Consider the following 27,501-nt stretch of genomic DNA (forward strand, 5'->3'; position numbering starts at 1 on the left):
ACGACAAAAATTAAAGTTTAATTAAAAAAAAATATTTTTATAAAATTAAAAAAATATAAAAACACTTTAAAATAAAACCCCGGTAAAATCTTCTACCTAGATCACAAGATGAGGTATCTTAATTGAAAGGAAATTGAAAAAACTAATAAAATTTATTTTTCAAAACAAATAATTTTAAATGATATAATTAAAAGGAAAATATCAACTTGTATTAACTTTTCAAATAAATGATCTTATTTAATGACTAGATCAAAAGCATCCTATTTGGAAAACTATTATTCTAAGGGTACTTGTAAGTGTAATAACGGTTATTTTTTAAAGTATTTTTTTATTTTAAAAAAATAATTTTTAAAAAATAATTTTTAAAATTAGTACATCAAAATAATATAAAAACTAAAAATATATTAATTTAAAATAAAAAAATAAAAAAATTAATTTTTTAAAAAAATATTTTTTAACAATAGCACTAAACAGGTCCACGCAATATGTTAATTTGTAACCTAAGTGACTCAAGATTTTAATCAAATCGGGTTTCAAAAGAAATTAAAATAGAATTTATTCAATGTAAAACAACTAGCCGTCCCGATTAACACGGGCAAATCCACTCAAAATTAGATAAAAGCACGTTGACTATTGCCGTTAAAAGTAATCGGGTCAATTTTGCTACGAATGGAGGTATGTATTTCTGGACTTCCAAACTCCATGATGATATTGCTAACAGATGAAATACCACCACACAATAAATTAAGACATAACAGTAAAATAACTATATAGGTGGTGATCAAGTAGTAAAGACTTGGAATCAAGGGACTTGCTCTCTCTGTGATCTCAGGTTCGAGTCCTTGGTTGCTCATATGATGGCCACTGGAGGCTTACATGGTCGTTAACTTCAAGGCTCGTGGGATTAGTCGTGGTGCGCGCAAGCTGGCCCGAACATTCACGTTAATCTAAAAAAAAAAGACATAACAGTAAAATACAATTCTAGACATTGTGAAGGCATGCCGTTGATTATAGTTTGAGCAAGAATGAGTTAATTAGTAGATATCTTAAACAAACTTTTCAGACTGAGTTTACGTACAAATTAACGTGTCAACTTGTAAGTGATTAAACATATACCCCATGAATTTAATTGATTGATCTTCTATGTATTAAATGGTAATTACTGCAAGATTTGTATGAAAAAATTCTATGCATAGCATTGCTCTCCAAAATAACCAGATTTTTTTTTTTAATTTTATAATTTATCTTGATTTATATACTTCAGCATATTCAAGTTAATGGAAAGTATCCCAACATTAATTTGAAGGCCATGGCTACAATGTTGAATTTTGGATTATAGTTAAACTAAAACTAGATGTACCAAAGCTAACATTAAAAAAACGAAGCCCTTTTCATTTATTTATTTTATTGCTTCTTAGGTGCAGAAACTCGATCTAGTCCCTGAAGTTTTCATTTTGTAAACTTGGTCCATGTTGTTTTAAGATTGATCATTTCAATCTTAAACTTTATTTCTATTATGTTTCAATCCTTGTGTGTTAAGAGAAGACTGAGAAGGTCGTTGGAAAAAGAAATATGAGTGAGAAAGGTGCGATCAAACTGCCTTTCGGTCATAAAAAATAATAATATCGGTGTCAATTAACCCATCTTAAAGAAGAGAGTTCAATTCAAATGGTTTCTCTCTCTAAATATATTGAAAAAATTAGATAGAAACTTGTAATGTTTTTTTACCTTGTTGGATTTTGAGTTTCTAGAGTGATTAGGGGGTTGAAAATAGTTTTATTGAAATTTTTAGTATGTTTTTTAAATATTTTAAAGTGAAAATAATTTAAAAATTGAATTTTTAGAATACAAAAATATGAATCCGAGCTTTTCAAACCATAAAACAACACGTCATCTTTCTAGACAGATGAGATATCATCTATTTTATTTAAAAAACATGTTGTTTATTACATTAAAAAAAAAGAAGAAGAATTACGTTTGCATAACCTTCTAAGCTATGTGCTCTTAACCTTTTGTCAAACATCCCTTTATTTTTTTTATTTTTCTTAAAAAAATAAAATAAAACTATTTTTAAATAAATTTATTAAAACAATATTTAAAATAAATATTCAATTGTTTTAAAGAATATTAAAGCCTTTTTATGGTAATACATGGGAAATTTTTATGGTGCTCGATGAACAAACAATGACTTTTTATTAATTATTGCTAGGGGTCTTTTCAAAGAAAAAAAAAGAGTAAAAAATTAATGATCCATCAAAATAAAAAAAATATATCTATAAAATCTATGACCCATTAAAACTAATAAAAATATTTTCATTTGAGATTTTTCTCTTCTATATATATGTTATATATGTGTATTAAAATAAATCATATAAAATAACTAATAAAGTTATTTATTGATTACCATAAAATTACTTATAATATTAATAATTATTTTATCAATAATTATATATTAACCTAACAAGCATAATTTATTAAAAATATATTGGCTTATTAAAATGAAATGAAAATAAAATAGTTATATCTATATTTTTTATTATATTTTTTTTCAAATTCCCCGTTATTATATTTTTTTATACAACTGCATGAAAATATTGATTTATAATATTTTTATTTTTAATTGAAACTTACTTTTATAATTATATTAACTTTTTACTCAAAGAATAATGCTTTTTTTTTTTTGTAAAACACAGATAAAAAAATATATAAATGAAAAATGTTTTTTTATTAAAAATATATAGTTTTCTTCTCAATTCAAATTATTATAATTCTTTGAATGTTTTTTAATTGCTATTATTTTTTATTCAATAAACCATGTTATTTTGCTAATAGAAAGAAATATATTACTGTCACATTTTAAAAAAGGAACATGTTATTATCAAAATAATATATATATCATTTCTTATATATATAAATATAAGAAATGACAGTTTTAACTAAAAAATACATTTTCTTCATCAATCAACTAACTTAATGAACAATGAAATGAATTTTTAAATTATACTATTATATATTTAATAATCATGCTCATATATATGGACATGGGGTGGCGCTTACAATCTAGAAGCCGGCTCTTCGAGCAAAATGGCGACGGAAAACGAAATAAGAGAAGCCGAAGGCACAGACGGGAGCGGATCTCCACCGAATGAGCCGAAAGCCACACAAAAAAGGGTCAGGACCAATGTGCCGGAGGTGGAGATCCATCTCTACAGACAAGGCAAGGGTCCGATTGACGTGTTCAAGTCGAGCTTGGGAGGGTGGGACCAGGACCAGCTGGAGGTTCGAGAAATCCTCGAGAAATACGGGCTCAAGTCGATCTTCGCCTTCAATCCCGCGTCGGGTCGGGGAGTACCGATCCCTTTTGGGAGGAATGGTAGGTCTGTGCTTGGGTATAGAGATGGATCGGTCATTCATGTTGATGGAGAACTAAAGGTAATTTTAGTACTTGATTTGGGATAAATTTGATTTTATTATTATTATCATTTCCAGTTTTCTTTATGCTGCACCAATTATTATCTGTTAAGTTTTTTTCAATGCTTTGGTGCTTGCTTGCAATTTCATTGCACCAAGTCGACTGTTGATAAATTAGCATATATAAGTATTGGAAAACTGGATTAACCATGATGAGAACTCCAAAAATTGGATTAGAAAAGCTAAGGAGGCTTCCATCCTCGGTTTATTTAATTCAGTGGATTCTCTCTCTTGTATTTGCATTGAATGTTCATTTCTGAAATTTAATTCTGTTAAGCATGTAATTTTTTACCATTATTCATTGCATTTTCTTGGAAGGATTCCTGAATGTTGGGATTTTCTCTAAATTAAATTCTCCCAGCTGCCGCCGTACCGAGGCGATGTTCTCTCACCGTATTTAACAAAACTTGAGCCAGATGAATGCTATTAATTTGCATAGATTACAAGATACATGCCTTGCTATTAATTCTTTCCCATAAATGTTTTTGATGTACAAAATGCAAAATAAATGCTCATTTTCTTTCTATTTTTTCGTTTGAGAAATTTCAGGTTGCTGTAGTAGTTGGAAGGCTTGCTTATCTATACATGTTAAAATTAATGGTGAACTTTTATTTTAATCTACTTCTTTAAAACGAGTAATTGGAAGCACTTTGCTTTATGTTTGAATCCAGCTTCCTTATCATAGATGCTCAATCGGACATTGAGTGGCTAATTCCAAAAGCATCGTCCACACCCTTTCCATTTCTCTTAAAATTTCACCTGAATTGTTTTTCTTTGAGCTTTTTTATACTGATACTTTTATCATGCATCGTATCATAATCGTCTTGTGTAGGCATGTGTTTTTTGTAATACTTATTCTGGGAGAATTATGGACATGGATTATTAGATTCCACTCATGTTTGCTTTAGTTGCGGTTCTGATGTGGTATATTTTTGTCTAGCACATGATTCTTTTAGTTTTTACAAAAGTGTTTCATCACATAGTTTGTTTATGCAATTGTATTCTGAACCTGTAGGACTCCTCCATCAAACCAGTGACCAAGATCTTACTAGGGACAGCAATGATCACTCTTTTGTTAACATTGGTTCTGAAGGAACCTGCAGAATGGATCAAGATATCAAACCCTTTCGGGGGAAGCTTCCCTCCATGGATCCTTGCTTGTGCTGTTATTGTTTTTACTCGCATGAGGAAGAGAACTAGGGACTTTTTGAAAAAGCGCGGCTGGTAAAAAACATGCTGCTGAGCATTTCTGATTTTGGCTGATTCGTGTTTTGTGTTTGCTTTCGCTTTTTAAATTGTTTTTCGATGTTCTTAAAGTGTTTTTTTTTTGTGTGGTTTTGATATATTTATATACAAAATAAAAAGATCTAAAAAATATTAGTTTAATATATTTTTAATTGAAAAATACTTTCAAGAACATCTAAGGAGCCAACCTGACTGCTTTCAAGTTTTGAGTAAATGAACTTTATTTTTGGCTATGTGCCTCTTTTTAATACCATAAAAAAACCCCCAAGTTTGATGATGATTGTTGCCAAAACAAGATTGTCAAGCTATTTCTGTCTGGTTAGACTCTTCACAGCTTATCAATGTGTATAACCTCTCTGGCATGCATGTTCTCTTTTGGGCTATTGAATTTATGTTCTTAATTTCCTGGCACGCATATAGGTAGAAATTGATTGAAATTTAATTATGGGTTGGTGAAGAGATGAACCGGTGTACATCTATTTATCAGTTGTCATTAGCAATGTACTTCCAGAAACATTATATGTACACACACACACATGTATGAATGTATTATTACTTTGCCGCAGACGATTTTAATGTTTTTTTTTTTTTGTATCTTCTTACCTTACTTGCCTGTATATTTAATTTTTTTTTATTACCTTAAAGTTCTTTTCACAAATAACTTGACACGTGGCAACAATATTTTAACTCGGCAATGTGAGGGAATGTCAAGATTTAGTTTTTTCCATTGGGTTTGGGTAAAAACCATCATCCATGATGGGGATGAACTTAAGCTGTGTTATGCTATAATGTTGCAAGTTCGATTCCTACAATAGATGTCTAATTTTTCTGTTGTTCTCTTTACGGTTTATTACAATAAATCTAAATTATACAAGGAAAACACTTTAATTTTTCTAACAAAATGCTTGGATTGCTATAATATTTTTACACGTGTTTTTTTTATTTTTGTATTTTGGTTACGATTTAATTTTTTAAATTGTTTCTGTCGATTTTATTTTTTTAATATTGAGATGGTTGAGAATTTAGCTTTATAATTTTTTTAAAACATGATAGATTGTTACAATATTTCATCACATGGTTTTTTTATTATTTTTGTTGATTTTATTTTTTAATATTGAGTTAGTTGAGACTTTAACTTTGTAATTTTATTTTTATTTACAAGTAAAGCTAAATTATATGGGGAAAACATTGTAGCTTTCTTCACAGAATACTATGGTTTGCCATAGTATTTCCTTCCATGGTTTTTTTGTTTTAATTTTTTTTTTAAATTTATTTTTTTTATTTTTTTTTATTTGTAATTTTTTTTTATTAACAGAAAAGCTAAGTCATGTAGCAAAAAACTCAATTTTATAGGGAAAACACTATAGTTTTTCTCACAAAACAATGTGGATTGCTACAACTCATTCTATTCAGTTCCTAAGTTTTTTTTTTATTACCAACACAATTTTTTTTTCTTGTGGAATATTATTAGTTTTATCACACCTTTAGTTTATATTATTTATCTAGCTCTGTTTCATAATTATAACAATATCATGTATATTTGCTTTATAAGTTTGCAATAATGCACGGGCACGGGCATGCCATTAAGTTTTTTCTATTACACATACACCCTTTCTTTTTCTTTTTTTATGTAATTCTAAATCTTTCACACATACTCCTATCTCCTTTTATTTCTTTAATATTAAGGCAAGAGTTCAATAGTTCCCATGTAATTTTTAAATTCATTAAAGGATTAATAATAAAAGATATTTTATAATTTTAGGAGATAATCTTTATAGAGTATTTTTCCTTATATTTTTTTGTTTATTGATTTTTTTTAATTTCATCATTAAAAATTGAGTTTTTGATGAATTGTTTTATTGTTTTTTTTTCTAACTTCATTTTTAGTTGATTTTGCATTGTTCTCCATATTTTTTTGGTCATATAATTTAATAAAAATATTATTGAGCCCAATAAAGTCTATAATTCAAGTCATGGGTTTGACAAGCTAACTAAGTTGACATTAATGTGTTGTCGTCTTAATATTTTAAAATAATAAAGATGTTATTTTGAATTTTTTTAAATTCAAACCATATTTTTACCTATTATCCTTTTAAATTCAAACCATATTTTTACTGGTTATCAAGGTGGAGCACCTAGTTTCTCTGTTTTATTTTTTATCCTTTGATTTTTCTCACCTTGGGGACCCATTTCACTAAGTTTAATAATAATACCAAAAAGTTTTTCAATACCTTGATATTCTCTTTTTATATTTTAATGTTATTTAATCACATTTGAGTTGAAGATACCTATTTGCTATGATATTAATATTTTTATTTTCATAAGGGAAACTAGCATGAATAACCTTTTAAATAAAGTAATTAGGGTGGTTCAAGAAAATATTCTAGTATCATCTTTAAGACATGTTCCTTCCAGGAACCTATCTTATACCTATAATTTGGATCATTTCAAGATGTATGATCTTTAATAAGAATATAAGTTTTTCTTTAAATATAAATGACTTGTTCAAAATAACTTTTTATTTTTTATAGGTAATAATTGAGGGCCTCTCGACATTAATCCTAAGAATGTGTATTTTTATAAAAAAAAATGGATGAGCATGGTCTTCTTATTTTTTATAGGTAACAGTTGAGAGCCTTTCAACATTAATCTTAGGAATGTGCATTCTCATAGAAAATGGATGAGCGTGATCTTCCTAATGCTACACAGATAATATCCAAATGATGAATGTGGTCTTTCTAATGTTACATGCACCACTCTATAATAAACAAACATGATCTCTCTAGTGTTATATGCATCACTTTCTAATGAAAAAAACGTGATCTTTCTAATGCTATATATATCAACTCTTCAAATGATGAATGTGGTCTCTCTAGTGTTATACGCACCACTCTTCAAGTGATGGACATGATCTCCCCAATGTTATATGCACCACTCTTCATAGAATAAACTTGGTTTCCCTAGTGCTTCATGCACCACTCTCTAAATAATTGACTTGGTCTCTCTAAGGGCAGTATTCCTTCAAATAACCAAGCGATGAACTCTATCTTCCCAGTGTTATTTGCACAACTTTATCTTCATATGACAATAACCCTACTCTGTAAAGGATGAACTTGGTCTTCCTAATACAATAACAACACAATCCAATCACCATTTTTTAGTGGGAAGCTCCCATGCCCAGCCAAACAAAACTAATGTTAATCACTTTTTATCGAAGGATTCTTAAACCCTATGATAATACCAAGAAAGCCACAGGCTCACATACTCCACTTTAGAAATTTTTAGGTAAAGACATAATCTCATTAGGTTCCAGATAACCACTTATAAATTTTTATAAATGATGAGCATAATCCCTTTAATCTCTTAGAATTTTTCTAAGTACAACTTTTTTGTATTTTATGTCTGAAAGAATTTCTTTCAATCCATAGGCATATTATTTTGTATTTTTTCTACCTTCCACCCCTTTTTTATTTAATCAAAACTCACCACTCTACACGAATTGGGAGATTAATTAAAGTCTTCGCATACGCAAAGATTGAGTGGTTATTAATAAATCAAAATTTTATCAGTATATTTTATATATTTTTACCAAAAACTATTGAATCAAGAAAAACATGTAAGTATAATTTTTCTAAATCCTCAAGTGCGTTAGGCTGACACATGTCAGCACCAACCACACTCTAGTGTAGGCGTGCTTGATATTGAATCAAGAAAAACATGTAGGTATAATTTTTATGAATCCTCAAGTGCATTAGGCTGACACATGTCAGTACCAACCACACTCTAGTGTAGGCGTGCTTGGTTTGGCCATAGCAAGCCCCGCCACTAATGGGCTTGATAGCGTTTTACATAAAATCTTAATGGATTTATTTTCAATAATTAAGGTTAATTAAACATGTCTACACCTTATCAAAATCATTAGGTGTATTAAAGTTTTTCATGGCCTGTCATGTCTCCATCTTTTAGCTAGATAACATGAGTGAAATACAACTTAAAATATCACAAAGATAAAATTACACTTCAGTCCTTTCTCTTTACAAAAGGACAAGACTTATAGGTTATAAATATACCATGAGATATTTAGAAAAAAAATTTACAATATTTATTCTACATTGCATTTATATTTTTAGAATATCTCTATCTAAAATATCACTATATTTTTTCTCTCTAAAAATATATTTATTTAAGTATTGAAGAGTCTTCATTTTCATTAAATATGATTTTTTGTAGGTAAAAGTCACAAGCTACATTCACTTACCAAGCACTAAATACAAATTTCAATTATTTTAGCTATGAAAAATGAATAAAATTTTTAGAATTAATTAATTAACTGATTATTCAATTTAAAATTTAAATTTTTAAAACTTTATCGATAAAAAAAGTGACAAATTACTATTAAAGTTAATTTCAAATAACAAGGGAGTAAATAAGATTTTTAGGATTAATTGATTAACAGATTATTCAACTTAAAATTTAAATTTTTAAAACTTTATCGGTAAAAAAAAAGTGACAAATTACCATTAAAGTTAATTTCAAATAACAAGGGAGTTAGTTCTTCCTAGTAATATGGTAGATAAAGAAATTTTCATTAACTCAATAACTGTTGATGATTAATTTAAAATATGATTAAAATAATTTGATTTTAATTAATATATACCAAAATGATTCTGAAAATATAAAAATTAAGAATTAAGAAAATTATGATATAAATTGACATATGAGGACAAGAAAATAACAAAATAAAATAAAATAATAAAATAATAAAATAATCAAAAAATAATTTTTATAGCAAAGATGGCAATATAGAAAATCTTTTGTACCACGATTAAACATAAATGGACACGTAAAAAGGTTTCATAAAAAGCACCATTGAAAGAACAGGCCCCCCAGCCTTAAGCTCCATGATGGCATGCTGGGGAAAAAAGAAAACGATATAAAAGCTAAGTGTTCATGTTATAAAATATTTTTTGAGATTATTATTATAATTATTTTTAAAAATATTTACTTTTGAAGTTAGTATATTAAAATGATTTAAAAATATATAAAAATAATTTAAAATAATTTTTTTAAAAAACATTTTGTATATGTAAAAATAAACATACTCTATAAAAATCTAAAGCAATTTTATATTTATATTTATATTTATTATTATCAAAACATTTTTTATACTCTATAAAAATCTAAAGCAAATTTATATTTATATTTATATTTATTATTATCCGAATTTATTTTTGATTTATTATTATTAACATATATTGTCGGCATGCACTAGAAAGAAACTCGAAGACGATGACAATGATATCATCAGGACCCAAGAAAAAACTTCAAAGGAAAATAAATTCCTTTTCCATCTCGGATATAACAAAAAGAACACATCGAAATTGGAGCCCCTTTTTCCCCCTGTACCTTTCAATCTCCTCTCTCGCAAACAGTGGAAAAAAAAGGAAGTGGAAAACTGTCTCTTTTTCCGATTTGAATTTCATACTCCGTACTAGCAGTATAATTGGTGACCGTTAAAAAAAAGAGCGGCATGTCAGCGCGTAGGCGTACCTTGCTCAAGGTCATCGTTCTCGGGGACAGCGGGTACGATTTCTAGGTTTTTTATTGAGATTTGTACACATACATTTCCTTAGAAACAAAATCTAATTTCGTATTGTGAATGTTGTCTGTGATCGTCAGGGCTGGCAAGACGTCGTTAATGAATCAGTATCCTCTTTATTAGATTTGGCTTTTCTCTGATCTATTAAACCTGCATTTTAATTGATGTTTTTAGTATTTTTTAACAAATTTAGTTACTGATTATATAGAAATTTATGGTATGTTATGCGCTTCTTTTCGGGAATGGGAATGGGAATGGGATGTGGATTTCTTAATCGACAACTCAGATATGTGCACAAGAAATTTAGTCAGCAATACAAGGCTACAATTGGTGCCGATTTCGTTACCAAAGAACTCCTGATTGATGACAGGCTTGTCACTCTGCAAGTGGGTTTTCTAGCTCTATTAATAAAAGTTTTCTGTTTCGGAATGTCTGCAAGAATGCTTGCTAAAAATACTGGTATTTATGCGTGTAGATATGGGACACGGCTGGGCAAGAAAGATTTCAGTCACTTGGAGTTGCATTTTATAGAGGAGCAGATTGCTGCGTTCTAGTTTATGATGTGAATGTCATGAGATCATTCGATACCCTTGACAACTGGCACGAAGAGTTCCTTAAACAGGTTCACCGTTGCTTTTCTTCAGTGTTTCTATCAACGATTTTTTTCCTTACCATTTGTCGATACAGGTTTGAGTATTTAGTGTCTGTATTGGGAAGTGTCACGTGTTTATGGTAGTAAAATAAAGTAGTGGATTAAGTTGGCCTGTGCTACTTGCTCATAATCTTGGCTGTGACAGCAGTTCTGGAGAATGGCTGACTGCCTTCTTCTGCCCCTGGAATTTATTATCACAGCCTTGATAAAGTTGGAGTTTCTTATGCGATCAGTAAATGGTTTGCTAGACAATTAGCCATCACTTTATCTTTTTAGGGAAACTTTTTAATGACTGCAACAGATAAAATAAATTATAATGATAAACTAGTTAAAAGTGGCGTTCTGTCCACTCACTTGTCAAAGCTGCTGTAACACAGATGTATATAGGTGCTTAAGGCTTCTTGGTTCCTCAAATTATCCCTGCACATCTGATTGATTCTTTTGATGGACATTGACAGGCTCTGAATCTTATTGAATTGAACATCACCAAAGGTTTTTTTCTGGTGTCGTTTGCATTGGGGTTTCTGTCTTCTGCAAGATCTGTTTTTTTGAATGATGAGTTTGCATATCAAATTGTTTTTTATTTTTTTCATCTAACTTGTGTGTTGGGATGTGATGGGCTGGTGGATATTTGGGTTTTTTCTGGTGTCTTATGCTTTGGGGTTTCTGTCTTCTACAGGATTTTTTTTGAATGATGATTTTGTAAATCACATTTTTTTTTTCTAACTTATGTGTTGGGATGTGATGGGCTTGTGTGGATATTAGCACCAAGGGATATTGATAATGTTTAGGTAACACAGTCCTGCTAGTGAATTGGGGCGTAGGGGGTTGTTCCCTTTATACTGGATACTGTGGTCTCTTTTGGAATGCTCCATATTACTTGGATTGTACCAATGGATTGGGGCATATGGAATTTTCATCACATGCAATTGGGTCCAGTTTCAGTAACGAGGGAAGTGATGATTTCCGAGTATTATACTGATGCTAATGGTCCATGGTGTAGGAGGTTTCCTTTTATGTTAGATATTTTAGTCTTTCTTGGAATGCTCTATTTAGTCACTCCAACTCTGTTGCTCGACTCTGAAATAAGCATACAGGAGACCAAATTAAGATGATTTATTTTTTCAGGCCTTGCTTCAGTGGGGTTCTCTAAAATCTGAGTGGATTTTGCTAGGAGTTTGTGTAAAGATAATAAGTCTGTTGCTTGGTGGTTAACGAATAGAAACATTTTGCTTTTCCTAGGGAATTTGTCAAGGATACTGACAGCTTTTGTGGAAATGCCTAAATTTATCAAACTTGGTAAAGGTGAACCAATTTAATTGACTGGGCATTTAATATTATATAATGGATTCGGGTAATCCTACCTATTTCGTCACTTGCCTGCCGTTTCCTGGGTTTATGGTTTGCAACATGTTAGCTGCTAATTTTTTTTTTTTTTGACATTGTTGTTCTCTTTCCAATTTAACATGATTTTCATTCCTATTCTATCCTAGGCAAATCCATCTGATCCCAAGGCATTTCCGTTTATATTGCTTGGAAACAAGATAGATATTGATGGTGGAAATAGCCGAGTGGTAAGGATGTACAGTTTGGTCCTGGTAAATTCACTTTTCTTTACTCGCCCCTGGTCTAACATTTATTGTGTGCAGGTTTCTGAGAAGAAAGCTAAGGACTGGTGTGCGTCAAAAGGAAACATACTTTACTTTGAGACGTCAGCAAAGGAAGATTACAATGTTGATCTTGCATTCTTATCCATTGCGAAAACTGCTCTAGCCAATGAGCATGGACAGGACATGTAAGTTTGAATTGTCTGCTGATTTCTTGTTTGGATTGTATTAGCACCATATATAAGCAATGTAAGCTGTAATAACTATTAACTACAGCAATAAGTTCGTGTGAAAAAAAAAAGGATTGCTGATTTGATGTCAAGAAATGAGATGCCATCAGGTCTTCACGCAACCAAAATCAGAATTAAACAGAAGTCATGATTAACAACAAAGAATCTTAAAGGGAAGTCTTTATTGGAACACGTTAGGAAATGGTTTAAAACTATTAATTTTGTAGAAAATGTATGGAGGGCATAGCACCATCACCTCTTAAACCAAAATTTAACCCTGATTGGAACTGAGCATTTATATTTACTTATTGAGTTATTTTGGTGTGCTCTCAAAGAATTGTTTCAATGTCAATTCTGCTTGGTCTTGCTTGCATCTTTGCTTGTGGTATGTGGTGGTATTGATGGTTAGTAAGAGGTGGTGAGGGGTATGTGTAGCTTGGATGCTTCTGAGCTGCTTGATGCATGGTTTGTGCTGGCAAGAAAGCATTTCAAAGAGAAGAAAGAACTTGTTATGTCACAATCAGCATCTCTGGTCTTTTTTATGGCCATATTTTTAAATAATGGCCATTATATTATGTAACGGCTGTTATTTAACTGAATCAGAGCACTCCATTACTGCTCTTCAGTGTTATAGTACTGTTATTGGCGATTCACAAAGTAATGGCTGTTATATTGAAAATACAGCCCAATAACAGTCCACTAGCAAAATTGATTTTTTACTATATTTTGTATTTCAAGTTCATATTTTCATCTTTTTTAATAGTTATAGTATGTTGTTTATGACTTTTATCTACTAGAAGTGTTATTATTGTATATATTTGGCAAAATTATTAGAAAAGCATATATTATTAAGGTTCGCTAAGAATTGCTAAAGAATTCACGATAACGATAACCGTGACCGATAGAAGCCACATAAAACTCTGTTTATGGCTCTGTATTGCTCCTCTCTCTTTTCTAATTTATTTCTTCTTTTTTAAATTACTTTAGGCTATTGTCATTTTTGTTCTTAGTGTTACTCTTGAACAATTTTTGGCTGCTTTTAAATCTTGCATATTCTACCTATCAGGGGGGAAAAAAGAGAATCTTGTGCGCGTGACTTTATTCTTTCTTGTTTTACATTATTTGGTTTAATAAATGAAAAGTGCAGAAGCACAAGATTTCAGAAAACAAAAGGGATATAAAATTATTAGGTTCTTGTTGTGTGTCTTATCTTCTTGTGTCATGTGCTGGATTTTCTCTCCGAAGTCACTTTATTCTTTTCTTTTTTCCTAAAATTCCTTCTTAGCTTTCTTTTCACACTAACTCCCAAATCTCTATAATGATAGAAAAGTGCTTAACCAGGAAGTTCCACAATGTTTCGAAGCTTTTGTTTGCAACCATAGAAAATAATCAACTAAGCTTCTGGAAAGTGTCATGCTAGGAATAGAAGGCTTTGTTGTCTTCTTCTTTTTCAAGCTGATGGAGTGGCATTTAGTAGTATCTCAAGAAGATTGGATATCCTTCCATTCATGATGTTTCTTCCATGGTTTTGTGTTAAATGCTGAGTTCTGGGACAAGATACTTCTGTTCCCCACAGAACATGATATCTAGAGTTCAAAATTTTAGGGTCTCTTAGTTGTGTGATTTGTGATTGCAATCATGCTTGCACTTTTTCCTCCAATTGTTTTCTATTAATATTTAGGATATACATCTCAAGATGGTTGCCCATTAGTTTCGTGATATGTTATTTTAAAATAGTTGCTATCGATATTTAGGATCTACAGCCTAGGATGGTTTGCCATCAGTTTTGTTAGTGTGTTTATGTGCTATTCTCTGTACTGATGCTTATTATTAATATACGATGTATTTTTGTATGGTGAGGCGGTGACCAAGATTTACTAGAAATTTGAACTGTATATGGACCCATTCAGTTTCCATGGGACACGTTCTTTTTATTATGATTTCATTTGTAAGTTATGCTTTCCATGGGATGTGTTCTTCTTGTCATGCTTTCATTTGTAAGTAAAACCTTTTGGATTTGTCTTATTTTAGAACCCTAAATCCTTGATTTAAATTTAGTGCTTGTACACTCTTCCTTTCTAACATTTCAATGATATATGGACTCATCCAAAACGTTTATTAATGAGCTTTTTCAATGCCCATTCCTTTTATTTTAAATGCAGATACTTCCAGAGTATCCCAGAGGATGTCACAGATAATGAGCAAAGAGGTGGCTGTGCATGCTAAATTATGGATAGATTGAACAGATTCATCTTGGTGCTCGTGGTTGGCTCATTTATCATTTTTTGGTTGTGATTTTTAGCCATTTTCTCGAACGTTATTTTTGTACACGTTGTACACTGAGCTCTTGATGCTGAGACATCATTGAGTGTCGATGCCATTTCTAACAGGCAGTATTGTTTTTGGTATGATAAATTCTGAGTCTAAAACTGTAGAATCCAACCTAGGATGAACTGCTTTCAGATTCTCTTTGTCCTGATAAAAGAGAAGTGTTTTTAGATTCATGTCAGAATTGAAGGCTTCTGCTGCTTCCAGTTAAAAGATCTCATTCGTGACGGTTATTGTTTCGAATTTCTCCTGGGAATCCTTCAATGTTTTTTACATAGGCATTTCTAGATAGTGAGCCTGGTTAGGCAATGTCATAGATGGACAGGTGGGGACGAGCTTGATCCTCCATTTGGTGGTGGCGTTGCCTTTTGTGGTGGAGACAGTATTGTTATTCTACCTTTGGCTACTGTAGAGAATGCTATTATTATATATGGATGAAGGTCTTTTTTTTTAATTATTGTTAAAATGATCGTAATTGTGGAGTTTGAATGCTAAAATACACCATCAATAAATTCTTACTGATATCATTTGTGCCTGTCAAATTTGATCAGTTTTTGTTACGCCATGGCCTGTCCATTGCAGAAGAACGTTTTCTTGACCTTCTCCTCTTCTGAACTAGCAAGAATCAAATTTTTCACTGGGTGGAGAAGATGCATGCTTATACGAGCGAAAGAATCTCTGAGAACAGCCATGGAGGCCAAACTGCAAAGCACCCATTCTCTCTCTTAAAATCCAACCCTCCAATTGCTGGCAAGAATCAGATCCTTAATAAGTGGCTTATTGGAGTACATTTTCACACAAAAAAGGAAATTGTAGAAGGATCGAGCATGCATGTGTAGGGACAACAATTTCATTCTAATTTGATTGATATTTATTCGAACGGACTCGAATATGTGAGTTACTTGGTGTGTGATGAATAGGGAATTTTTACTGTCAAACCCGATCTAAACCTAATATATCTGTATCATATAAATGTATATGTAGAACTTTTATAATTTTAAATATAATACAATATATAATTATTACACATAGCACATATTTATATATAATACATAGTTATTAAATTCAACTCGAGAACCAAGCTCAAATAATAGATTAAGAATTAACCTCAATTAATCTTTTTTTTTCTTAAATAACATCTTTGTAACTTTTCAAAAATAAAATAAACAAGTCAACTGATATTTTTATTAGGTTTCATAAGTGAACTTAGTCAATTAATTTTTTTTATTTTTTATAAAATCCGAACATGGCTAAATTTAGAGTTGACCCACTAGAAAAGTTTTGGTTTTATAATATTGATATAATATTTAAAATCTTGTCATTTAATATATGCACACCTCAATAAATAAATAAATATATTGATTAAAATATAAATATTTAATTTTTTTATCATGAGAATAATAAATATAATATAAATATAATAAAAAACTAGCTCGAGTAACATTGTTATCGCTGTATGCATATACAGAGTCAAAAACTACAACAAACTGGTGCGTATTGATGTTACTTGCAGAACAAACTTCTTGTGATGCTCGAGTTTCTAATTTTTTCAAGTAGAACGCAAGTAAAAAAAAAAGAGTCAAGAAGTGATGGTGTTTTCGTGTGTAGTCGATAAATGAGTGTTCTGATATCTCGTTAGCAATTGGGATCCTTTTTTAAAATACATGTTCCATGGCTTTCCTTACCCAAGATGAAGATCAGACGTCTCAGCCTGCAAGACTGATCACCATTACAGATTCTTTGCTTGTGAAGCCATAGAGGGAGATTCATTGGTTATAGAAAAGGTCGTCTTGATTGATTGTTTTGTTGTCCAGTATAAACAAAGAGTGTGAGTTTGAGAATATTTTTATTGTATACTTTTATAGACACGATGAGATTGTTTGTAAGAAAATAGATACTGAAAAAATATACATAAACTAAAATTATTGAGGGAGAGAAAGGATGGATTAGGCTAAATAACTTGGGTTAACTCGTCTTAACCCATGCTGAGTTTCTCAACCAAGTTCGAAAGGCAAGCACAGGAAAACTTGCTCGGGTGTACATGGGCGAGCATGCACCCTAACACTCTTTTTCTCAGGGCGAGCGGTGCCATTTTTCCAAAACCCCCCCACCTTTTTTTTTTTTTTGGTTGGATTAAGAGTTACTTGAATTGATTTTTAACATTTACACGACTTGCAAATCCAAGAGGTTGTAGAAATAGTAATAGTATATCTTTTCTATATACACTCATGAGTGTGGCGAGGAAGTCCTGCTATTATCATGTGAATGTGAATGAGAGGGATTGTGCTAATTAGAGATATTATGTTTGATTTGATTCAGTTTTTATTAAAAAAGTAGTTAAATTAGTTTTTAAAAAATTAAAATTAATTTAAATATTGATTTCAGTTTAGTTTGGTTTGGTTATTTTAAAATAAAAGCTGGTTTTTTGTAGTTTGGCTCAAGCTTTTAGTTTGATTCAATTTTTTTAATTTGATATAGTTTTTTTTGTTTCAAGTTTATAAAATCAAAATTAAACCAATTGGTTTTTTTTAAATTCTAATCATTCTAATTGGTTTTTTCACTGTCTGGTTTTTCAATTAATTTTTTTATTTTTTTATTTTTTTAGTTTAATTAATTGTTTTATTTTTTTACTCACCTCTAACATGAGGTACCGGTGATAATAGGTGACATTTTTTTATTTACATTTTTATTTAACATTTAATTAATTAAAAATTATTTTTCAAAACTTGCTCAAGTGTGTATGGGCAAGTATGCACTCTAACACTCTTTTTCCCAGGGCGAGCGGTGCCATTTTTCCAAAACCCCCCCACCTTTTTTTTTTTTTTTGGTTGGATTAAGAGTTACTTGAATTGATTTTTAACATTTACACGACTTGCAAATCCAAGAGGTTGTAGAAATAGTAATAGTATATCTTTTCTATATACACTCATGAGTGTGGCGAGGAAGTCCTGCTATTATCATGTGAATGTGAATGAGAGGGATTGTGCTAATTAGAGATATTATGTTTGATTTAATTCAGTTTTTATTAAAAAAAAAACAGCTAAATTAGCTTTAAAAAAAATTAAAATTAATTCAAATATTGGTTTCAGTTTAGTTTGGTTTAGTTATTTTAAAATAAAAGCTGGTTTTTTGTAGTTTGGCTCTAGTTTTTTGATTTGACTCGGTTTTTTTAATTTGATATGGTTTTTTTGTTTCGAGCTTATAAAATCAAAATTGAACCAATTAGTTTTTTTAAAATTTTAATAATTCTAATTGGTTTTTTCACTGCTCAGTTTTTCAGTTATTTTTTTATTTTCTCTGTTTAATTAATTTTTTTACTCACCCCAATGTGAAGTACCGGATAATAGGTGACATTTTTTTATTTATATTTTTATTCAACATTTAATTAATTAAAAATTATTTTTCATGTATTTTTAATAAAATTATTTTAATTTTATAGCTATAATTATGAGATTAAAGATTAACAGGTTATCAACTTGTGATTTGAGCTCCTTATATTTAATTATCGTTGGCCGGCTGTATGGTTTAATGAGGTCGTGTCAAATAGTAAACTTGATAAAAAAATTCTTATGTTCAAGCGCTGGAAGTTTTTAATATTAACAGATGACTTTAGAAACAAATAATCTAATTTAATGGGTTTATTATTTATGTGATTTATAAATATTTTTGAAAAATTTTTAAAAAAATTATTTTTTTATTTATTTTAAATTAATATATTTTTATTGTTTTCAAATTATTTTCATATATCAATACTAAAAATAATTTTAAAAAATAAAAAATTATTAATATATATTTTAATACAAAAAATTATTTAAACAACCAAAACTACACTGCAAAACAAACTCTAAACTACAACCGCCGGCCATCCATAATTAGGTGGGGAATTTGAGTGTCAGTGGCTTCGTACTCTAATTCCGTAAGTAATATCTGATATTTAGATAGTAATTATTTTAAAAAATATTTTTAATCAACTCATCAAAATAATTCAAAAACATTAAAAAAAAAATTGCCCCCCATGCCAAACAGGGCCAATAAACACCAGAAAATGTGGTGATCAGATCACGAAACTCCCAGCAACTCCAAATAAATCAATAAGAACAATCAATTTCCCTCGCATCATCAATTTTAGAGTCCTCAAACATAGCCACCCAAGCACATGCATATTTAATAGTAAAAAGCTAAAAAGAAATATGCTCGTTGTGCAGGTGTAAACAATTAGAGCAGGCATTGCATATTTCTTGTGAATTCTCATATACCAATGTTATCCACAGTCACAGGCCAAAAAGTACATCCATAAAGTACTTGCATGTAAGAAGCCTCGATAGGTAGATTTTTGTAACATCATGAGCGCAATTCAGAGACAACCACCCCTCAGAGCAAGAACAAGATGAAGCACGGAGCCACCCTCAATATTGTAGTCGCGCGCTGTCTTGTCATCTCCAAGCTGCTTGCCAGCATAAATAAGCCTGCAACCAGCAGAAGGTGTTAATTAAAGGAATGTGATTATGATAAAACCTCATCGTCGTCTGTCATTCAGACAAAAGTATTAAATAGGCAACTTGGTGAATAGAAGAAACCAGGTAATATTATGAAACCTCATTGGTGTGTCATCCAACGAAAGTTTTTAAAATGCAACACGGTGCATAGAAGAAACCAGGTAATATTACTACTGCGACACACTAACAAGTCCCCATGTTACTGATAAACTAAGCATGTGGCTAACAAGGTTGTACTTGGATGATCCCCATCGTTACTGCATATTGCTTCCATAACACATGAGAAAACATATCGCGATAGCATATTAAATTACATGAAAATGGTGGCCCGAATGAGGACAATCATCAAACCAAAAAGGATCAAATTGCTACCTTTGCTGCACAGGAGGAATCCCTTCTTTCTCCTCAACCCGTTCCTTGATCCTATCAATGGTATCATTTGGTTCAATGTCAATTTCAATTTCTTTTCCAGTGAGAGTCTTCACCTTGATCATAGTTCCTCCCCTAAGCCTCAAAACCAGGTGAAGAGTGGACTCCTTCTGGATGTTGTAATCAGCAAGAGTACGTCCATCCTCTAATTGTTTACCGGCAAAAATCAATCTTTGCTGATCAGGAGGGATGCCTTCCTTGTCCTGTAAAAGGTACATCCACCAACAGTCAGACATGGGTTCAGCAACTCATAATAAAGCAACATGACACAAACCACTGAAGGCCCAAAGCAACTTAACCAAAAATAACACCAACAAGTTACTGCTGACACTAATTGAATATTTTTGGCCAAACCTTTATCGATTTATTGGTTTCAAAAAATACAAAATGGATTTAATTTTTCATGTTTGCAGGTAAATAATATCACAGCTAACACACACTACGAAACATTACAAAAACAACAGGAGCAGACAGCTATTAAGTACAGCTTGAGATAATTTCCACTGGATTTTCCAGTTCACAACTATTCTAATCTATCAGTTATATGATCGCTAATCCTAAAACAACTTTCACTTATAGAATATGGTTAGTGCAAGCTTTTACTAGAGAGCAAAACCCATTAAATACAAGGCCAAAATTAGTCCAATAAACAAAATCCAAAGCCTTAACTCATGAGAAACAACAAACATTATTGGGATCCTACAGATAATCACAACCACAAAAACGAAACCAGAGAAAAAAAAAAGAGTATTAATCAAGAAACAATCTTCCCGTCAAAATAGAGAGACCCAATAGAAATTTAGATGCAATAATAGAGATAAGCAATTTAATCAAAAGAAAAGTGAGTTAAGAAGAAGAAAAAATACAAGAATCTTGGCTTTGACGTTGTCGATGGTGTCGCTACTCTCGACCTCGAGAGTTATGGTCTTGCCAGTCAATGTCTTGACGAAGATCTGCATCTTCTTCTTCTTCTCCTCTTCTGTGTTATTAAACTTGTATTTTCTCTAAAATGGAAAAAGAAAATCACTACTATACGATCGAGAGTCGAGACAAAGCGACGCCAGGTCTGCGATTTTTGGGGATAAGTATGAGACTATAAGCACGCAGGATAGGTGTCCCTGTGGGCCAGATTTTTATTCGTTGTAGGCTATTTCAACGCTTTTTTTTATATATATATATATAATAAATGCGAAGGGAAATTAAATAATAAAATTAAAAAAATATATATTTAAGAAAAAAACTAAATTAGCTAAAATTACCTTCATTAACCCGCAGTTTACATCATGCATTTTTTAGATTTAATGATTTTTTTATTTTTAAAATTATTTCTTATTTCATTATATATTAATAGAGAGCATGAGACTTTTTTTTATTATAAAACAACAATTTAAAAAAACAAAAAAAAAATATTGTGTGTGAAACTAAAAAAATAGTATTAATTTTTTTCAAGTTTTATAACAAAACAATTTTTTTTCTTCAAATCAAATAAAAAAGACCTTAAAAAAAAAAAAAATGTTGATATGGTGTGTTTTTTATTTAATTTTAAATAGTTGGAATTATTTTAAATTAAAAAAATGTTTGGTACGTGGGCCTACTTACATGCTTGGCTATAAAAAAGCCTAACCCAAATGCTAAGCCCATGAAAAGGTCTGCCTATGAGCGGAGTCTTTTTTTTTCTTTTTTTTCTAACAACATGAGCAAAAGACGCATTATCCACCTCTCTTTTCTAATTATCAAAGGGCAAACGTCTCTTAATTTAATTAAATAAAAATTTTCAGCTGGTTTGCAAGTGTTATTTACCTGAAAATTTATTTTTCAACTTATTTTGAATCAAAATATCATAATACTTTTTAGACATTTTAATAAATTCATTTATAATCTAAAAAAATCATATTAAAAATTAAAATCAACCTAAAATTAATAAAAAAACACATAAGTAAAAAAACACATAAGTAAAAAAAAATTAACCGAATAAAACTTGTTAATACTTAAATTGATCTTTTTGATAGTTAAAATTGATGCAAATGATCATTTTATCTTTTTATCATAAAAATTCAATGATTTTCTTTTTTATTTCTCAAAATAAAGATTAAAAATATAAAAAAAAAAAAACTAAAATTGTCTATTTTAAATTGATAAAAATTTGTATTTAAAAAAAATAATTATGTTGAACGAAGTTTGAGTACATCATTGAAACCTAACTTAGTCAAGTCACTGATCAATAAGATAATTATATGGATTAGTTATGCTATTTTAATTTTCAATGACAAGAACCTATAATTAGAAACTTAATAACGAGTATAAGCAGGGAGTATTTTTACAATTAAAATTGACTTAACTTATGAATCGACCTAAAGCTCAGGTAACATGTTGAATGAGTTGACATATGGTAATCAAAACAGTATTGTTTTTTTTTTATAAAAATACTAAAATAGAGTTGTTTTGCATAAAAAAATTAAAGTTAAACTAAAATTTAAATAGATCAATCATGTTATAAGTTGACTTATATAATAAATTCTAAGTTAAAATTGATTTTTTTATAACCATCTTAAGTAAGAGAATAGGTTAGCTGAGTTTCGAGGTAACCTGCCGAACTAAATTTAAAATCTATCACAAATAAAATGAGATTATACATTATAAGATAAGTTAGGTAAAAAAGAAGTAAAAGACAAAATAAAATAAATAAGGTAAAAAAACATAATAATAAAGGGAAAAGGAAAGATAAATTTTGAGTTTTATGTAAACATTTCATCCTAATTATACACCATTTATTTACATCATAAAGTTTATCTAATTAACTATATAACTAAAAAGAATTAATCTTTCATCATAAAAATTTACTATGTAAATCTATAATGAAAGGCAAATGCTTTTTAGTTATAGGTTTTTTTAAATTAATTTTTTTTATTTAATTTAATTTTTTAATATTAATTTTTTCTATTTAGTTATTATATTTTTATGACACGGATTTCAGATTTGATGGATTAACCTAAGTTAACAGGTTAACCTAATTGATTAAGATTTTTTTTTCTAATTCTTAATTAGTTTTTTTCTTTCAATTTCATCTATTAATATTAATTTGATTGAAAATTAAATTTTATAATTTATTTATCAATATCAATTTGATTAAAAATTAAATTTTATAATTTATTTTATTTATTTTTCATTAAATTATTCTGATCTTTAGGGAATTAGACTTTTCCCTTTCTTATAAAATACTATTTATTATAATAATAATTTTTTATTTATCACATGATATAGTTTTGGAATCAAATCGCTATCCAAAACTTTTGGACCCGGCAGTGCGGCGTACACTACTACTGGTTTCTACTGGTTTTAAGATGAAGTTTGGACACCAAGATAATAGCATGGAAGGAAATTGCAAAGGGATAATACATTTTATCAATTAAATTTTATTTCCCTTCCATATGTATCTGAAAATTCCTGTATCCCGCAGATAGATTATACATCACATAAAGCAATTGCAGATCTTATAGCAACTTTAATTTCATAATGTTTCATGACTTGAAAATTGCTGGCGATTCTTATACTTTTTGACAAACAGAGCAAATCATGCTTTATATTTGAGGATCAAGGCCATGAATGAGATATCACCTTCCAAAGCATATCAATAACAATATCCATAAGAATCCACTGATCAGACTCGATTCCTTGCAGGCAACCCAAAACTAAATTCATAAAAAAGGACATTATTCATTTGAAAGAAAATGCACAAGGATAACTAGTGAAACACAAAATCTAAAATGATTCCCTTGTTAAATTAAACCAGCATTAAATTTTAATATCCCATAAGATCTTTAACAATTTTTTAAAAGAAAATCAGAATCTTGTGAGATTGTGGGAATGATACAAGTATAAGGTGTACATCATTGCCCATACAGTCCATACATGACTGCTATGAATTTCTTGTAATAAATAAAATGTACTGAGTACCCCATGAATCGCACAAGTTAAACAAGCTCTGAAAGATTAACTTCAAGAATAAGGGAGCAGGAATTTACACCTACCGAGAGAGCCACAACATTGATATAGAATTCAATTGGTGTTGCAACTATCCACCTGCAAAAATGCATTATACAAGCAATTTCATGCGAGGAAAAAGTAGCAAATATCTCTAAAGAATGAAAGGAAACAAAAACTAATGATTAGATATAAACAACATTTAAAGAATCAGTGAAATCTCTTCATAGCTTTCTTCCCTGCCCCTTCCAAAACAAAGGCCAATGAGAAGACTTTCTAATTGAAAAGAAGCTCATCACTGGGACCAGGCCTTCCCTTTTTCCCATGGAGTGATTCGAATCAACAACTCATGTTTTTCAACTATAGGGAGCTGAATTCAGCTGCATAAACGCCTTTATCTAGTAACATACTCAGCAGGTGGGTAAATGAAATGGAAAGAGATAAAAGGAAACTATAAACTTACGGAGTAAGAAGCTCTTTGCGAAAAGGAGAACCATCAGTTAGTAGGGTGTAAATCAAAGTTCCCAACATCAGAAAACCTAGAACACTGAAAGCAATCCTTGTACTCATGACAGCAGATTGCTTCATCTTTTGTTCCACGCCCCTAAAAGTAAGTTTGTTTGTCAATGCATGAGCAACTATTACATAAAGGGAGAGACGGAGAAATCTGTATAGCTTGTTGTGTCTGTTTTAGATGAGGCATGAATGGACTAGCAAAACAGAATAACCACCAAAAGAAAAGCAAGGAATCGTGTTCCTGGTGCTATGGAAGATATTCTCTTCCTTCCGAAAGATTCCTAACCAGAATTGAGTCATGTTAGAACAGGATTACAAATCAGAGCGATAAAACTATAAAATGGCAGTAAAGCACCCAGTAAAATGGCAATAAAACTATGAAAGAAGATGTTCAACCTTTCTAAGCAGTAAAGCACCCACCCAGACTCCCGCTATTAATGTCTATGAAGAAAAACCTCCAGTTTCTATGAAAAATTCCCCACCCTTAAAGACAATCATAAATTTCACACATCAACATAGACATGCGTGTTTTTCCACTTGAAACCAAGTTTTTACTTACGAATAGAAGCATTCAAGCATTCTATCATCAGATAAAGGGGTGTGCACAAAAAATTAAAAAAAAACTTGCAGCATTCTTCGCATCATGGCAACAAATGCCAGATACAGAATTGAAATGTTGGGAGTAGAATTTTAAGCTTTGGAGCGTACTTTTTACCATTTCAAAGGCTGCTGATTTAGGGAAGCCAATGTGATCAAAAGTGGTTATGCGCATGGTTCTCTGCTTCTACAAAAGCAACACACACACACAAGACACAAGCTTTGAGCAACTGAAAGGAGCAAAATAGAAACTTGAATGACTTCCAAGTCCTATATGGGCTGTAAACCTTACTACATTATTTTAATAATATTCCAGCCTTACTGCATCATTCTAGAAACCAGAAATTCGAATCACATGCTTGCTTTCATGCCGCAATAGCACACGATACACCGGATCTTGCAAAAATTCTTCAGGTGACAACTTGAGAAATTGGATAAAAATGTACACACGCGTTGTAATACTGAAAATATTGATAAAAAAAACTAGACAACAAAGCCTGACAATATATGGCAAGACTACCTTAAAGAAGTAACCTTTTGACACTACTTCTATTTCTATCAACAACAACTACCACGTTTGAATTAGTTTCTTAAAGAGCTTCTTCTTTTTAAGAAAAAAAAGGTTCTTGAAGAGATTTGCACTTGATGGAACAAAAACTAAAGTGCAATAACTACAGGACATAACTGCCAAAGCATGCTAGCAGAAGTATTCAAATTGTTGCAGTAATAAAGTTAGATTCTTTGTAGGCAATCCAAGCCCAATTGATAATCAGCAGACAAGTCTCTCAATCAAACCATGCCATGTTCTTAGCTTAATAACCAGAGCCAATAAATAGAAAGTTAGATGCACCGCTACAGCTATAGCGTTGATGTAGAAATCAACTAAAGTAGCAAGCATCCACCTGCAACATAAAAAAGAAATAGAATTTTCAGTTATTTATACTACAACATAACTCTGAAACTGCAAAGAGAGTGTTTGACCTCAAAGAAATGAGTGAGAGGCAGTGTGTGTATTAATTTTATTTACGGGGTGAGGAGGTCTCTGCGAAATGGGAAGCCATTGACGTAGATTGTGTAGACAAGAGTACCCCCCATTAAACATCCCATTACAAGGAAGAGAGCTCTTAAGAAATTTGATAATGGAATTGCCATTTTCTGCTTGCCTGCTTCTTACTTTCTTCTCCAATTCTAATCTATAAACAGTAAACTGCAGAGAAGAAGACGGGGACGTTGAAGACGTCGAGATGGTGGAGCAGCTGGTAAACGTAGTCGCAACAGAATCGGGTTAAGATTGTAAAATTCATAGGTTTAGAATTATTATAGTGGTTTAAAATTTTTTTAAAAAAATATATATTAAAATAATATTTTTTTATTTTAAAAAATTAGTTTTAAAACCATCATATTTATTTTGAAAATATAAAAAAATAAATAAATAAAATTTAAAAATTTAAAAGAAGTTAGTTTTAATTCCATTTCCAAACAGTTTCTTACTGACAAAGGACTAAGGGCACTTTTTATGCACCCCTCCACTACAGTCTCTAGTTTTAGACTTTAGAGTACACGGTCCTCGGGGGCTTTTCATGCTCTGAATGATGCTTTGAAATTTTTTAAATTTAATTAAAAATATATTAAAATAATTTTTTTATTTTTAACATTATCACATCAAATTATTTAAAAACATATAAAAAATATTAATTTTATTTTTTTAAATGAAAAACATCTTCTTTTTATTTTTTAATAATGTTGATGTGTTAATATTAAAAATACAAAAAATTAATTGATATATTTTAAAATATAAATTATTTGTAAAAAGTACTATGCACTGTAATATCACTCAATCAAATATCACCCATTTCGCGTTCCTGTAGCTTTTTCCCTTTTTCTTTTTACTTTTCTGGATCAATTTTAATTTCCCTTTTCACCCCTGAAGAAACATGGATGTCCTTACTTTTTAATACATGTTTTAGAAAGTCTAGAAGAAATAGCGTAGATTAATTATTATTATTATTATTATTTTAAAAACAGCACATTTAGATTAAAAAATAGATGAGAAAAAAAAAACAAACATCAAGAAAAAGCTACAATAGCAACTGGCGTGAACTACACGCGCTACTCCAAAATCAAATAAAATTTGTGAGAACCGTAATTCTTTTAAAATATCATAATTCTAAACTTTAATATTTTAATACTTCTATTATTTAAAATATTTTTATTTTATTTCTTTTTTATTAAAATATGCTGATTTTCATATTAAAAAAAAAAAACGCCTCGAAGAAACCAGAGCGGAAGGCGCGCATCCATCAAATTAAACATAAATAAATAAAAGAAGACCGTAATAAAAAAAGAAAAA

At 30.3% G+C, this 27,501-nt stretch overlaps 4 protein-coding genes across 4 annotated transcripts; 2 read left to right on the forward strand and 2 right to left on the reverse strand.

Annotated features, from left to right (window-relative positions):
• The first annotated feature begins 3,029 nt into the window (after window positions 1-3,029).
• LOC105139892 (uncharacterized) lies at window positions 3,030-4,791 on the forward strand. Its single transcript, XM_011046526.1, has 2 exons — window positions 3,030-3,432; window positions 4,487-4,791. The coding sequence occupies exons 1-2, from the start codon at window positions 3,085-3,087 to the stop codon at window positions 4,697-4,699; spliced, it is 561 nt and encodes a 186-aa protein (XP_011044828.1). The 5' UTR covers window positions 3,030-3,084; the 3' UTR covers window positions 4,700-4,791.
• Window positions 4,792-10,084: 5,293 nt separating this feature from the next.
• Window positions 10,085-15,591, forward strand: LOC105139893 (ras-related protein Rab7-like). Its single transcript, XM_011046527.1, has 7 exons — window positions 10,085-10,299; window positions 10,396-10,422; window positions 10,602-10,701; window positions 10,791-10,937; window positions 12,461-12,541; window positions 12,617-12,762; window positions 14,967-15,591. The coding sequence occupies exons 1-7, from the start codon at window positions 10,247-10,249 to the stop codon at window positions 15,028-15,030; spliced, it is 618 nt and encodes a 205-aa protein (XP_011044829.1). The 5' UTR covers window positions 10,085-10,246; the 3' UTR covers window positions 15,031-15,591.
• Window positions 15,592-19,212: 3,621 nt separating this feature from the next.
• On the reverse strand, window positions 19,213-21,174 carry LOC105139894 (ubiquitin-NEDD8-like protein RUB2). Its single transcript, XM_011046528.1, has 3 exons — window positions 20,924-21,174; window positions 20,001-20,260; window positions 19,213-19,598 (listed from the first exon to the last, which is right to left on the reverse strand). The coding sequence occupies exons 1-3, from the start codon at window positions 21,014-21,016 to the stop codon at window positions 19,487-19,489; spliced, it is 465 nt and encodes a 154-aa protein (XP_011044830.1). The 5' UTR covers window positions 21,017-21,174; the 3' UTR covers window positions 19,213-19,486.
• Window positions 21,175-23,372: 2,198 nt separating this feature from the next.
• LOC105139895 (uncharacterized) lies at window positions 23,373-25,612 on the reverse strand. The gene is made up of 5 exons (XM_011046529.1): window positions 25,511-25,612; window positions 24,502-24,642; window positions 24,086-24,137; window positions 23,673-23,746; window positions 23,373-23,501 (listed from the first exon to the last, which is right to left on the reverse strand). The coding sequence occupies exons 2-5, from the start codon at window positions 24,624-24,626 to the stop codon at window positions 23,471-23,473; spliced, it is 282 nt and encodes a 93-aa protein (XP_011044831.1). The 5' UTR covers window positions 24,627-24,642; window positions 25,511-25,612; the 3' UTR covers window positions 23,373-23,470.
• Window positions 25,613-27,501: the final 1,889 nt, after the last annotated feature.

Source organism: Populus euphratica, unplaced genomic scaffold (genome assembly GCF_000495115.2).
Source record: "Populus euphratica unplaced genomic scaffold, PopEup_1.0 scaffold185.1, whole genome shotgun sequence".
Classification (NCBI taxonomy): domain Eukaryota; kingdom Viridiplantae; phylum Streptophyta; class Magnoliopsida; order Malpighiales; family Salicaceae; genus Populus; species Populus euphratica.

Coding starts and splice junctions, on each gene's coding strand:
- LOC105139892 (XM_011046526.1), top strand. CDS start 3,085: ATGGCGACGGAAAACGAAATAAGAGAAGCCGAAGGCACAGACGGGAGC. Junction 3,433..4,486: donor ATGTTGATGGAGAACTAAAG/GTAATTTTAGTA, acceptor CTGAACCTGTAG/GACTCCTCCATCAAACCAGT.
- LOC105139893 (XM_011046527.1), top strand. CDS start 10,247: ATGTCAGCGCGTAGGCGTACCTTGCTCAAGGTCATCGTTCTCGGGGAC. Junction 12,542..12,616: donor ATGGTGGAAATAGCCGAGTG/GTAAGGATGTAC, acceptor TATTGTGTGCAG/GTTTCTGAGAAGAAAGCTAA. Junction 12,763..14,966: donor AATGAGCATGGACAGGACAT/GTAAGTTTGAAT, acceptor TTTTAAATGCAG/ATACTTCCAGAGTATCCCAG.
- LOC105139895 (XM_011046529.1), bottom strand. CDS start 24,626: ATGAAGCAATCTGCTGTCATGAGTACAAGGATTGCTTTCAGTGTTCTA. Junction 24,138..24,501: donor CGCAAAGAGCTTCTTACTCC/GTAAGTTTATAG, acceptor GCATTTTTGCAG/GTGGATAGTTGCAACACCAA. Junction 23,502..23,672: donor TTATTGATATGCTTTGGAAG/GTGATATCTCAT, acceptor TGCGGGATACAG/GAATTTTCAGATACATATGG.
- LOC105139894 (XM_011046528.1), bottom strand. CDS start 21,016: ATGCAGATCTTCGTCAAGACATTGACTGGCAAGACCATAACTCTCGAG. Junction 20,261..20,923: donor ACGTCAAAGCCAAGATTCTT/GTATTTTTTCTT, acceptor TACCTTTTACAG/GACAAGGAAGGCATCCCTCC. Junction 19,599..20,000: donor ATTCCTCCTGTGCAGCAAAG/GTAGCAATTTGA, acceptor TGCTGGTTGCAG/GCTTATTTATGCTGGCAAGC.